General features: G+C 33.3%; 3 protein-coding genes and 1 long non-coding RNA gene across 10 annotated transcripts; 1 reads left to right on the top strand and 3 right to left on the bottom strand.

Moving 5' to 3' along the window:
- Positions 1-610: 610 nt before the first annotated feature.
- On the bottom strand, positions 611-1,881 carry LOC135841355 (uroporphyrinogen-III synthase-like). The gene is made up of 4 exons (XM_065358285.1): positions 1,569-1,881; positions 1,259-1,459; positions 932-1,164; positions 611-837 (listed from the first exon to the last, which is right to left on the bottom strand). The coding sequence occupies exons 1-4, from the start codon at positions 1,762-1,764 to the stop codon at positions 682-684; spliced, it is 786 nt and encodes a 261-aa protein (XP_065214357.1). The 5' UTR covers positions 1,765-1,881; the 3' UTR covers positions 611-681.
- A 953-nt stretch (positions 1,882-2,834) lies between these two features.
- On the bottom strand, positions 2,835-10,320 carry LOC135841353 (AH receptor-interacting protein). Of its 5 annotated transcripts, none has more exons than XM_065358280.1 (7): positions 10,077-10,320; positions 9,742-9,910; positions 9,114-9,293; positions 4,492-4,654; positions 3,929-4,115; positions 3,698-3,840; positions 2,835-3,624 (listed from the first exon to the last, which is right to left on the bottom strand). In XM_065358280.1, the coding sequence occupies exons 2-7, from the start codon at positions 9,826-9,828 to the stop codon at positions 3,422-3,424; spliced, it is 963 nt and encodes a 320-aa protein (XP_065214352.1). In that variant the 5' UTR covers positions 9,829-9,910; positions 10,077-10,320; the 3' UTR covers positions 2,835-3,421. The 5 variants fall into 5 exon arrangements, with proteins under 5 accessions (XP_065214352.1, XP_065214354.1, XP_065214353.1 ...); XM_065358282.1 differs by having other exon boundaries at positions 9,742-9,871; XM_065358281.1 differs by having other exon boundaries at positions 9,742-9,862.
- LOC135841358 (uncharacterized) lies at positions 3,526-4,157 on the top strand. The gene is made up of 2 exons (XR_010557900.1): positions 3,526-3,586; positions 3,670-4,157. It is a non-coding gene; the product is annotated as an uncharacterized LOC135841358 (long non-coding RNA).
- Positions 5,081-8,595, bottom strand: LOC135841344 (hydroxymethylglutaryl-CoA synthase, cytoplasmic-like). 3 transcript variants are annotated; one of them, XM_065358267.1, is made up of 2 exons: positions 8,479-8,595; positions 5,081-7,257 (listed from the first exon to the last, which is right to left on the bottom strand). In XM_065358267.1, the coding sequence occupies exon 2, from the start codon at positions 7,131-7,133 to the stop codon at positions 5,781-5,783; it is 1,353 nt and encodes a 450-aa protein (XP_065214339.1). In that variant the 5' UTR covers positions 7,134-7,257; positions 8,479-8,595; the 3' UTR covers positions 5,081-5,780. The 3 variants fall into 3 exon arrangements, with proteins under 3 accessions (XP_065214339.1, XP_065214341.1, XP_065214340.1); XM_065358269.1 differs by lacking the exon at positions 8,479-8,595 and adding an exon at positions 7,847-8,361; XM_065358268.1 differs by lacking the exon at positions 8,479-8,595 and adding an exon at positions 7,340-7,714.
- Positions 10,321-12,122: the final 1,802 nt, after the last annotated feature.

Below are 12,122 nucleotides of genomic sequence, written 5' to 3'. Positions count from 1 at the left end.
GTGGATGGCAGAGGTGGGGGAAGAGCGAGTATCGTACGATGACGTTCAATGACGTCGTCTGGATTACGTTACAACTTTACAATGTTGTCGTTTGTACTCTGCACTGTGACATTTGACAACAACGTAGTGTGAAGTTTGAAGACGTCATTGAATAGATTTTTCTTTTTTTTCGATAAAAGTTGAAAGTTGAAAGTTGAAACGAAAAAATCGAAATGAAGATCACTTTGAAGTTTGTACTTTCAAGTTGAAAACACATAAGTAGTCGTGAGTTCAAAATCCGAACATTGAAAACATATTGTTTAATAAACAATATTAATTAAAGTACATTAAGTATTAGATTTGTTTTGTACATCGAGTACAATTGCCCAGTACCTAGTACCTACTACTTAATATTATGAAGTTATATATGACGTTATGATATGAAAGAGTTCACGTTTAGGTAATTAGGTTCAAGCTGGTTCAAGTGAATAACTTGATTGTACTTGAATAGAAATTTCTAATTTCAAATTTTTGTGAAAGGCTTGAAACATTTTCTTCATTACAAGACGTAGTCCTATCTAAGTATGTTCTTTCTCATTCTCACTATCGAAAATCGCAACAAATTTCAAGATTTTAGAAATTTTCTATTTATTTATTTCAGCAAACACAACAATATTAAGAAATTAAAAGATAATTATTATATTATGGCAAAATTTCAGCTACGGTTTCGTTATTTTTAGAACATAATTCCGAAATAAGTTCTATTAAGCTCTCTGGATTTGGTTTTTTGCACACTCCGTGAACCTCTATGCCATTTCTCTTCATTTCTTCAGCTGTAGTAGGACCAATCGCTACAAACTAATGAATCACGACAGGAATATAGCAATCAATAAATTAAACACAGAGAAATAACTACAAGTAATTTTTGATGGAAATTAATAAAATTACAAACCTTAAATTTTTTATTGGTTGACAGAGGCATGTAACGAAGAGTTGATTTTACTCCAGAAGGACTGAAGAAAACTAAGATATTGGTTAACTCTGGTTGTATAGCATTTCTCAGTAAGGATTCTAGTTGTTCATGTTCGTAAGTTTCGTATGCAACGATTTTTCGTAATGTCACGTTCGTGTCACTATTCTTATGTAAATTGCTAACAGGCATCAATAATGGTTTTTCAAAATTATCTGCAAAAAAATGAATCCCATAAGACATGATTTATCCATATACCACCTACATAAAATACATAATATGCATACAACAATAATCTTTAAATCCTACATTGAGAGATATTTTGCAATAAAGCTGCCAAATTTCCAGACGACTGACCCTCATAATTCAAATCCAATTCATTTTTCGCTAATTTAGCGGTGGCTTCTCCTACAACGAAACATTTCATCGATTTCCATTCATGTTTCAGGTGTTCATTTTTTAATGATTCTATGACAGCTCGAACACATCTAGGGCTATTGAAAACAATACCTGCAAAAAAAACACACACACAAAAAAACATTAGAATAGAATAAGAAGGTACTTAACACAGAAAAGTGCGTCAACCGAATATACAATTTTTGAATAAAACTTACTCTACCGGCATAATTTTCAGGATTATTCAAGTACTCCAGAATCACATCCAGATTCTTGAACCGAAACTGTAAAGTGGGGATAAATTTTGAAGGAATATTCGCTTTTTCAAGGTGTTCAATGTAAGGGTCTGGCAGATCAGCATCTTCGTTTGGTGCTTTCAAAATTAAAACAAAAACAGACGATTGAACATATTTTTCCATAACAAAAAAGAAGTTATGAAAATCAAAGGCTATTTGTACAATATTTCCGTAATTAAGAACTCCATATCCACTGAGATACCACCAAAATTTAACATTTATTTCAATTTTTCGTTATCAAAATTTGAGTCAGCTGATAAGAAATGTTTCGACCTTCGATATTGACAAACAAAACATCGAACATCACAATCACTTTGTGGCTTTGGAACGATAAATCGATTAGTAGTACTTACCTACCTACTGCTGAATTTCAATTTTTTTTGTCTTCAGAATTTCAATAATTTTTTTTAATCAACAGTGATTTTAAGCAAAGCAAATCTGAATTTTCAATCTCAAAGCAAAGTTTACCAGCTGCTGAGGCTAAATCACCCGAGTGAAAAAAATAAAAAATGAATGTAAACCAGAGTTGGCGCGATTCCTCGATTGGTCAGAATCGGATTCCTGAATTACGATTCTCGTACATGGGAGAATCGCGATTCTCTAGTCTCGATTCTTTCACAAAGCGAATCCGGTTCTGAATCCGATTCTTTAGCAGTTCTCGATTCCCTCCGATTCCGATTCCCAAATGGGCAAATACTAATTTTTTTCAACTTCGGGACTTGACAAATGAAGTTGAAATGAAATTAGTAATTTCCCCAACTAGGTATATGATCATTTTGCATGTTCTATTCTTTCATTTATTGCTGTAAGCACGGAATCGCAGGAAATCGCGAAGGCGCGATTCTCCATTAAAGAGGATCCGATTCTTTCATTACGCGATTCTTTCACTGCATAGAATCACTGATTCGCAATATTTTCACACAACAGCCAACCTTTAAAAAAATGTCATCAGTCCCGAACTACAAAATGCAAATGCATCAGTAAAATCCATTAAAAACAGTACATTTTACTGTTTTAACACCTGCAAGGAATCGCAGGGAATCGAGAAGGTGCGATTCTCTATAAAAGGGAATCGGATTCCTGCATTTCCCGATTCTTTTGACTTGGGGAACCGCGATTCGAATCCGATTCGAATCGTGAGAATCGGATTCTTTCTCGATTCTTTCACGCGATTCGAATCGCGCCAACTCTGATGTAAACACAGGAAGTTTAATAGATTTTCTGATTTTGTATTAAATAATGTACATCATTTCATGATTTCAGTACCAAATTAATTATTGGGCTCATGCTCATACACACCCACACACACGAACGAGTTGATGCATGTATTATAGGCTCGAAAAGCTAATTCGGCGTTAACATCTCGTGGCCGCGCCACCATCGCCTTGCTGAAAGGGGGACTTTTTGTAGAGAATCGCATTCATTCGCATCTCGACAAGTCGAGTGTGCGCGTGTGTAAGCGTGCGTAAGTATGGAAATATCCCCCTTTCAGCATGATAACACGTATTTCATGCATTTCACCGCCAGAGTGCAACACATGTTTGTTGACGCCGAATTAGGTACGTTAATAAAATAAACTCTGACAAGTGATCATTGATCACATAATTATTCGTAATACCTACTTTCCAAACACATAAACTTATAGCTAACTGGACCCTTTGGGTAAGTATGATATAAAGTAAAACTCATTTTTAATAGCTTAAGAAAATAAATGCAATTTCGATTTGATTATAGATTAGATTTATCACAATCAATCAATCAGGATATGGATAGTAAACGTTTAAAAAATCGTCTTTTTCAACATAGCTTTTTCTATTTCTTTGCTGTCAGTTTCAGCCTGTCTTAATTCTGTCATCAGTGCTGACACAGCTGATTTCTGCTTTGGATCGAGTTCAAGTACCCTTTTCAAGTCACTTTTTGCCTCGTCCAGATTCCACGTTTTAATGTAAGCTTTACCTCTTCTAAACAGAGCTTTTACATTATCTGAAAATAAATTTGCGTTATTAGTTATTTCTGTTTTTTTCACAGCTTGGCATAAGCTTAATATCATACCTACCTGGATCAATTTCCAATACGGAATTGCAATGTTCGATAGCTGCGTAATAATCATTCAAACATAATTTGCACTGAGCTGCGTTTAGTAAAAAAGGAATTTTCTTTTGATTCAAGTCATTCCATTCTACATCACGAGGTTTTTCCCTGTAGGTAATGGCCATTTGATGAGTCAATGTATTTTAGTTTTGAAAATTGATGAAAACCCATTCACATTATAGATAAGGTAACTTACCTTAATTGCAGTTGATCGATGTATGTTAGGCCTAATTGGTATTTTTCCAGAGCTTTTTCATATTCAGAACTTTCGTAAAATGTATTGCCATCAATTTTCAGCTTTGGTATCAATTCTAATTTATTATCATCTGTAATTTGCCAGTTTTCTTTTTCATATTCACCGGGTTGTTCGACATTGAGTATTTCTGTATAAATGCAAACCAGAAATAAAACTCATGAAAGTGTTATTGTTATTTGCGTGAATAAGACGTATTATACTGACTTATATTTATTCGAAAAAGTTCTTTGGTGTTTTATAAAAGCATAAATTCATTATGTATTTGCGCAGATATTGAAAAAAGGCAAACAGAATGAATAAGTGAGTATACCTATGCAAATAAATAATAGAACACTCTCAACACGTGTGCAATTGTTCAATTCCAGCAAATGAATAGATAAGTAATATTTTTGCATTGAGTAGGTAAGGTACGTAGGCAGTAGGCACGGAAATACGTAATGAATGTATTTCAATGATTGTACGAACTCGATTGAAAAAAAAATGCGTATAAAAATGATTATTACCAAAGATAAATTCCAAATCTTGGGGGTTATGGAATAATTTATTCAAATCCTCATAACCCAAACCTTCTGAAATTAAAGACGCCTGACAGTGATGTCTTCGAGCAGGTTTCTTCAGAACATCATCTCTGAATACTTTTGAAACCATAGCATACTCTTGAACCAACTAGAAAAAATGCGTAATTGATTAAAACGAGAGGAAATTAAAAACAGAGAATTACTAAATTACCTAATTGAATATTCCCGCCGCATTTATAAAAAAAAAGAAGCAAGAAATGGAGGAATCTAAAACAAAGAATCCTTGACTATTCGCGAAGAATAATTTGAAAAACTTATGCCATTTAGGCATTCACGAGTACCCACCTATAATTTCTAACAATTTTACAAAGTTTATGGGATTAAACGTTAAGAAAACCCTGCGAAAAATGAACGAAGGAGAAAGTATGTTTTGTAAGTCCAGTTTCATTCGAACAGCATAAATATTTTTTAAAAATATTCTTGCATTTAAATCAAATTTAATCAAAAATTATTCTCATACTGTGGTACGATGCTGTTCTATTCATGCACAATAAGCAACAAAAATCACAACTAATAACATAATAGAATTACTTTATTACACAGACACAACTGATAGCATTGTACAACAACAAAAAAATTATGTATCCAAATAACCACTAGTAAGCAAGAATGGCGCTGAACTTCTTCAAATGTCGTGATGATGGCTTACTTTCTTCTACAGACACAAAATAAGTAACCAATATTGAATTTTTACACAAACGTTATGTCATCAATGAGTTTGATTACATCGAGGTTTAAAGTAATAATATTTGATTATGAAAATTGTTCTCAAGATTATAAATTCAAATTGCACAAGTATACTTCAGGTAAAAAATATTAATTAAAAACCTAATCAACAGACCATTTAACACGTAAAGTACTAAACTAAAATAATTAACGTAATAACTCGGGAAAAATATTAAAATTAAAATACTTGGTCATCTCCTAAAAAAAAAAAAAAAAAAAAAATGAAAAACATAACGTAAATTAACTTAAAAAAATTATGGAATAACAATATTTCATCTTTACGTATATTTTTCAACATAAGTACAACAATGCAATGCCGATGGTAACCAAATATCCCGAATAATTACTTCAAAAACATGATCCGAATAAATTAATTTTAAACATCACAGAATTCATTCTACAAAGAAAAACGAGCATTTCATAAATTCATGATCTGAAATTAACACGAATAGCTGCAGATGGTACTATGGACGATTCACACACACCTTTTACGTTTTTCTAGCGTATTTCCTACGATGCTTTTCATCAATATGGCTCAGATACCACGTGCCCGGAAACAAAGTATCGGTTGATGTGGATGGCGTAAACGGAGCATCGTGCAAGGTTTCAGCACGTTTTTGAAGGATATCAGAAAATTCACGAGGTGAAACTTTTTTACGAGAATCGAGTTTCTCCGTAATATTACAAATACTGTTGATTAATTTGTCCAGATGAGGACCTCCTTTAATTTTTACCGAATACATAGAGGATGCCAGCCCCGAACCGTACGAAAAAATACCTATCCTTTTACCCGGCAATTCGTCAGCAGGAGTAGTCGTTAGATAGGAAGCGAGACAGCTGTACACCGATGCTGTATACATGTTTCCAACACGACTCGCCAGCAGCAGTGATTTTTTCGTCATGGTATCGAACACTTTTTGACCACGAGTTAAAAACAATTTTTCGATATCGCGGTCGAAATACGTATCTTCGAGTTTCACGTCTTTCAAATGCTCCAATTCCGGATAATATTTCTGCTTATCCGGGCATAATACGTAATCATTGAATAATAACCTAGCGCTGGATTTCTGCACTAATTTACAATACGGCGAATGGAACACCATAGCGTCTAGTTTATCGATACGAAACTCAGGATCTTTCGTTTTTACGCGGTACGTCTTGTAACAGGCATCCAAAGCCGATAAATAACACTGAATGGATAGTTGTCCATCAACGATGGGATATTCCGAAGTTAAATCGGGTTTATAGAAATCGTACACATGAGCCATATACGTACTACGTAAACCTCGTTCTACTACGATAGGAGCATGCGGACCGATTAGCATAGCTACTGCACCAGCTCCGCCAGTCGGACGAGCGTTGCCTTTTGCATAAACGGCAATATCACCAGCTATCACCACCGCTAATCGTTCATCCCAGTAGCTCGATTCGATCCACGACAAAGCGTTAAATAAAGCAGCAGTACCACCGTAGCAAGCATTGGTCGTATCTAAGCCTTCGATATTGAAATTACCGCTATCTTTGAATAAATCCATCAACACGGTTTTCACACTTTTCGATTTGTCCACGATGGTTTCGGTGCCCACGTCTATTCTTCCGATATCTTCGTATTTTAAATTGTTATTCTCGATTAATTTATTCAGAGCTGTTAAACATAACGAATTTATGTCTTCCAGATCCGAACAGAAGCCCATTTCTTTCTGACCTAATCCTATGGTGTATTTTCCAGCCGAAACGCCATCGAATTGCTCAAGTTCGGTTTGATCGACGTACTCTTTCGGAAATATGAATTCGATCGCTAAGATTCCGACATCTTCCGGCCATTTATTACTGTCACCCATCGTGTTCGTGATTTGATCGATAATATGATTCGGAATATTCCAACGAGTATTTATACGCGTATATCAGGAAGCTGATTTTTTCAGATGATTATTCTTTATAAGATTAATACAATGCCCGTATAACCTGTGTGAAAAATTGATAAATTAAAATTATTTAAAACAATTAATTCGAAATTTAAATATTATGATGAACATGCAGTTTATACCTTAGTTATATCTAAGTATACTGTATACCAAAATAAATCAAGATTTAAGATTGAAAATTTGAAAAATAGTCTTCCCAGTTGACCTAATTGCAAAATTACGATTTCAAGGCTGTGAATCTCAAATATCAGCTATAATTGACGACGCTAGTGCTTCAAACAAGATGAAAAAGTGAAAAAAGAACCATTCGCAGTTTTATGTACAAATAATCAACCAGCACGACCAAAAAACAAGCACCAAATTGAAAAATCTATTCTAATTGCGTCAAAAATTTCACCAAGTTCAAAAATTGTTTCATAACGAGGTACTTAATCCTCGCGAATGCAAATCCGAAACACATGAATACCTCCGGACCCTTCACGTGGTTCCATTCATACAATTAAATAATGCTATAAACTTAAATGGCATTACCGCGAGGGAATTCCGCAAATAACAGAGGTCACATTGGAAGACTATTCTTTAAATTAATAATAATATTCGTTTAGTACAATATTTAACGTTAACTTCACCTCACTATATTAGACAAAACCCAGCTGAATTTCACAAGAAAATACTGTCAACTGAAGTCGACATCAACGACTTGAGAAAAAAATCAAAATAGAAATGAACTCATCGTATAATAGAATCAAAAATACCACATCAGACTCTATCAGTTTTTATATCAAGTATCCATCACCTATGCACTACACGCAATTAATTTTAATTGAAAAAATAAAATCGTCGCGATAAATTGTTAGGTGGCTCAAATTTCAACCAGTTTATTAATTTCATTCGTGACTGAAAATTGAAACGTTTTCGAGGCATAATCTTCATAAAGATAAGATTTCTCACCCAAAGTCTGACTAAACACACTTCAAAGATGATTAAACTGATGTCTCGTCGGGACAAGAATTAATTACATAATTAATTAAGGAAAATATACAACTTCAAAAAATAGGATTTACGTAGGCATTCTACTTAGCTAAAAACTAGAACCTGTTTGATTTTGATGAGAATATACTATAGTTCTATGTATTGCTCGTGTTTTCCATTTCATAATTACGCCAAAAAAAAAAAGAAAAAAAAGAAAGAAAACACTTGAAAAAAACACTGGGGTGACAAATCAAATAATTAAATAGATAGAAAGTAAAAATAAGCGTACCATCCGATATTCAGCCAAAAAACAGCAACCACAAAGAAGTAACGTTAAATGAAAGCACCTCAGAGTTACATTTTGTAAAACACTTTGCTCGAGTAAACCGTATAAAACAAGGTCGATCTATTGTCATGAATAAATGAACAACTGCTATAGAATACATTACTTCATGAGAATATACAAAACAAATGATAATTTTTTTTACATAAATATATTCATCTTATTATAGGCAGGTACTCGTATTATATGGTATCATATCGCAAAGAAAATCATAATTAATAAATCACACGACTATGGGAAATATCCTTTTCACTGAGGAAATTCTAATGATTGAGAATAGCTGCTGATCAATCAAATTACTCATGGGTGATTAGGTTTCAATAAAAATTACTCGTATAAATCATTCCCATAACTAAATAAATTCTACAAATAATATTAATGAAACGCATGCAAATTCATGAGAAAATTTTCAATTAAAAATGATTGTGATCAAAACTTGATCTCAACTTAAAATTGTACGACACAAAAATGTTAAACATACAGGTAAGTAAATAGGTTACGAGAAAAAAAACCAAACGTGTTCAATTTACCCAAGCCATATACGTGGTAAAAAGACGTGTAATATCAAAGAAAATACTCACTAATTTATCCACGACAAATTTCGCTACTTCATTCAATGACATTTTTTGCACTAACACTTCCCATACTGGTAACTTGAATTTTCTGCCCAAAATTAATTGCATAGGTTTGCCATGCTTACGACTATCATCAATGAGTGTATTTTCAGTATCTGTTAGTCTGGTTTGGAAATGAAATGTTACCTGAAATGAAACATGATTCAGCTGATCAGATTCCATCGAGAAAATGAGTAATGATAAACACACGTCGTAAAATTGATACAATGCACTCGATCTGATAGTTGAACCTCTGAACTAAACATGGGTCATCAAATTATCGTAAATATAAGAATCTAATTTTACATACCTAATGTTTACAAGTTTAGTAGCAACATAAAAAATATTAAATCAGTTTAAAGTTCTTCGTACAATAAACCAGATACTTGAGAAATATGGGTGAAAAATCTCATTTTGAAACTTCAAATCGAAGTATGTAATCTTATATGTGAAAAGATTCCAAAGTTCTTTCAATTTTGTACATTGAATCATTGACGAACGTGACAACATCAGATAACACGTGAATGTGATACTTATTATGCAAACGAAATACTTATTGAATAATTTAATCCGACAATAATTTGATATTTCATACCTTGGTTTCTGGTTGATATTCCACAGCTTTCGTACCCGCGTAAATTGTACTCTTCACAATTTTATAGTTGTCTTCGCTAAATTCCATCTCAGGTAAAAATCATCGTTTCAGTATTCCATACCTGAAAATCCTTGACCTTTAATGAGCCACCTGGCAGCGGTACTATATCCTATTAAACGTATATCGTGTATAACTTTCTATCCACTTTCTATGACCTCCATAATACCTCACACGAATTCGTATACAACCAATACGTCGTCGGTATGGATAAACTGGAATTAACACTACCGGAATTACACGCGAGTTGTATAATGAACAAATTATCGGTAACTTACTCTTACTACTATGTGTGTTTAGAATAGAGAGAGAAAATCTCCTCTTCGCCACTCCTCCAGCTACGAGATGGAACGTTCGGAAAAGCTATAATTGAATAATGGAAGTAGAGGAATTTAAATTTATGCAGATTTTTTGCAAAGCATAAAATTAAATGACGTTTCACTTTTTTATTTTGGTAATTTTCTTAGCAGTTTCATCATTTATTGATTTTTTTTATCATTCCAGTTTATTATCAATTTATCATTCCACTGGAAAAAAATTTCGATAATCGACGTCGAATGTCGATGAATCGATTTCAGTTCAGATCATTATGCATTTAAGCATTCCTTACATACATTTCAGCAACGCTAAATTTTTCTCCACTCTGATTGGCTCTCGCGTTCATGCACGATCTCGCCCGACACCTGCCGAACTCCTTATCATCATTGCCATTTTTGAACTTACAAAAATTTTCAAGCTCACATCGAAACTGCAGCATTGTGCACCCTTCGGATTATCGCAAATTACATCGGAAATAGACAATGCAGAAATGGAGCCCATTATATTTCAGCCACAAAATTAAAACCGGTGATTTACCTTTTACCGCCCAATAGTGTTATCGTTTCCAATGTTGTTAATGTATGCGAAATTCGATGCGCGATAAAGGATAAGGAATATATTTTATTTGTTGATTTTGGTCACTTTGGTGATTATTTAGTTTATGTTGTAAATCTGAGTCATTATTTTATGAAATTTCGTACCTAAGTGAATGAAGTTACTGTTTACTGTACTGTAATGACTAATGAGAGCAAAACCAAAAGCTACCAAAAGCATTATAACTATAAAATATTTCATTTTGTTGGTTAATCTAACTAAGCTAAGCCACTAAGGCATATGTATTCGATAATTTTTTTTGTTTTTGTACCTTTTGCATAATAAAATATGGTCATTTAGATCGTAAATTGTCTGTGTATTGAAAGCTAGATACAGGTTCGCATGAAACTTAAAAAATTTTCCAAGTTCAAAATTGATAACGATGATAAGAGTTCGGTGGGTGGGATCGTGCGAGAACGCGAGAGCCAATCGGAGTGGAGAAAAATTTAGCGTTGCTGAAATGTATGTAAGGAATGCTTAAATGCGATGATTATAGACACTTTCGTGCTCACTAGGATCGCTACCATCGCCGACCAAATGGGAGAAATTCAGTGTTTTTACTGTTTTTCGACTTTTGAGTAGAAATGAGTGGATTTACGCAAATTTTGGTGAGAACATTTCTTAAAGAGAATTAAATTTCTCGTCGGATGGTGTAAAAAACATTCATTTTCGTGCAGAAACAACGATTTACGAAGTATGTAAAAGAACAATGTTTTTTATAGGATGAGATTCATTATTTTATGCTTCAGAAGTTCAGATTTTTAACGATTTCTTTTTAGAAATTTCCGGTCTGGGAAATAAAAGCAAAAAGGCCTAAACAAAGTGAGAGCAAAAGCTCTCGAAATAACGCGTTTTGAGAAGTAAAAAACATTTTTTTAATGTGAGCAGTTTATTTTTGGATTTACAATTACATGCAGATGCACATTTTTTTTGAGTTTAAATATGTACCTAATAGATTTTTAGAAAGTTTGATTTTGAAAAATAAAATCCAACAGGCCTGAGCGAAGCGAGGGCCGAAGGTTTTGAAAATTAATAATTATAACCTATGTAGTTACCAAGTAAATTATGATTTTTTTACAACAAGTCAATTTCGTAATTTCAATAATTGTCATACATTTTTAAGAGTTAGGTAGCTCTACCTTGAACAGGTGCAGAAATTTAGAAATAGAAAAACTGTACTCAGCTCTCGAGCAAAAAGTGAGAGCAAAATATTTAAAAAATGTGCTATCAAGTTCCAAAAAAGTCGGCAAATAAGTCTCTTTCTTAAGACTAAAAATTTTAAAATAGGTACCTAGGAATAGCTATAAAATAAACAAAAAACGTAACATTTGAGAATTCAAGTAGCCAGAAGATAATGAATGTATAGAATACGAATTGATCGTAGTTCATAGCTATTGACTTATTGTTACCTG

Source organism: Planococcus citri, chromosome 3 (genome assembly GCF_950023065.1).
Source record: "Planococcus citri chromosome 3, ihPlaCitr1.1, whole genome shotgun sequence".
Classification (NCBI taxonomy): Eukaryota; Metazoa; Arthropoda; class Insecta; order Hemiptera; family Pseudococcidae; genus Planococcus; species Planococcus citri.
Note: the sequence above shows the minus strand (reverse complement) of the source record. Positions and strands in the feature narration are given on the sequence as shown.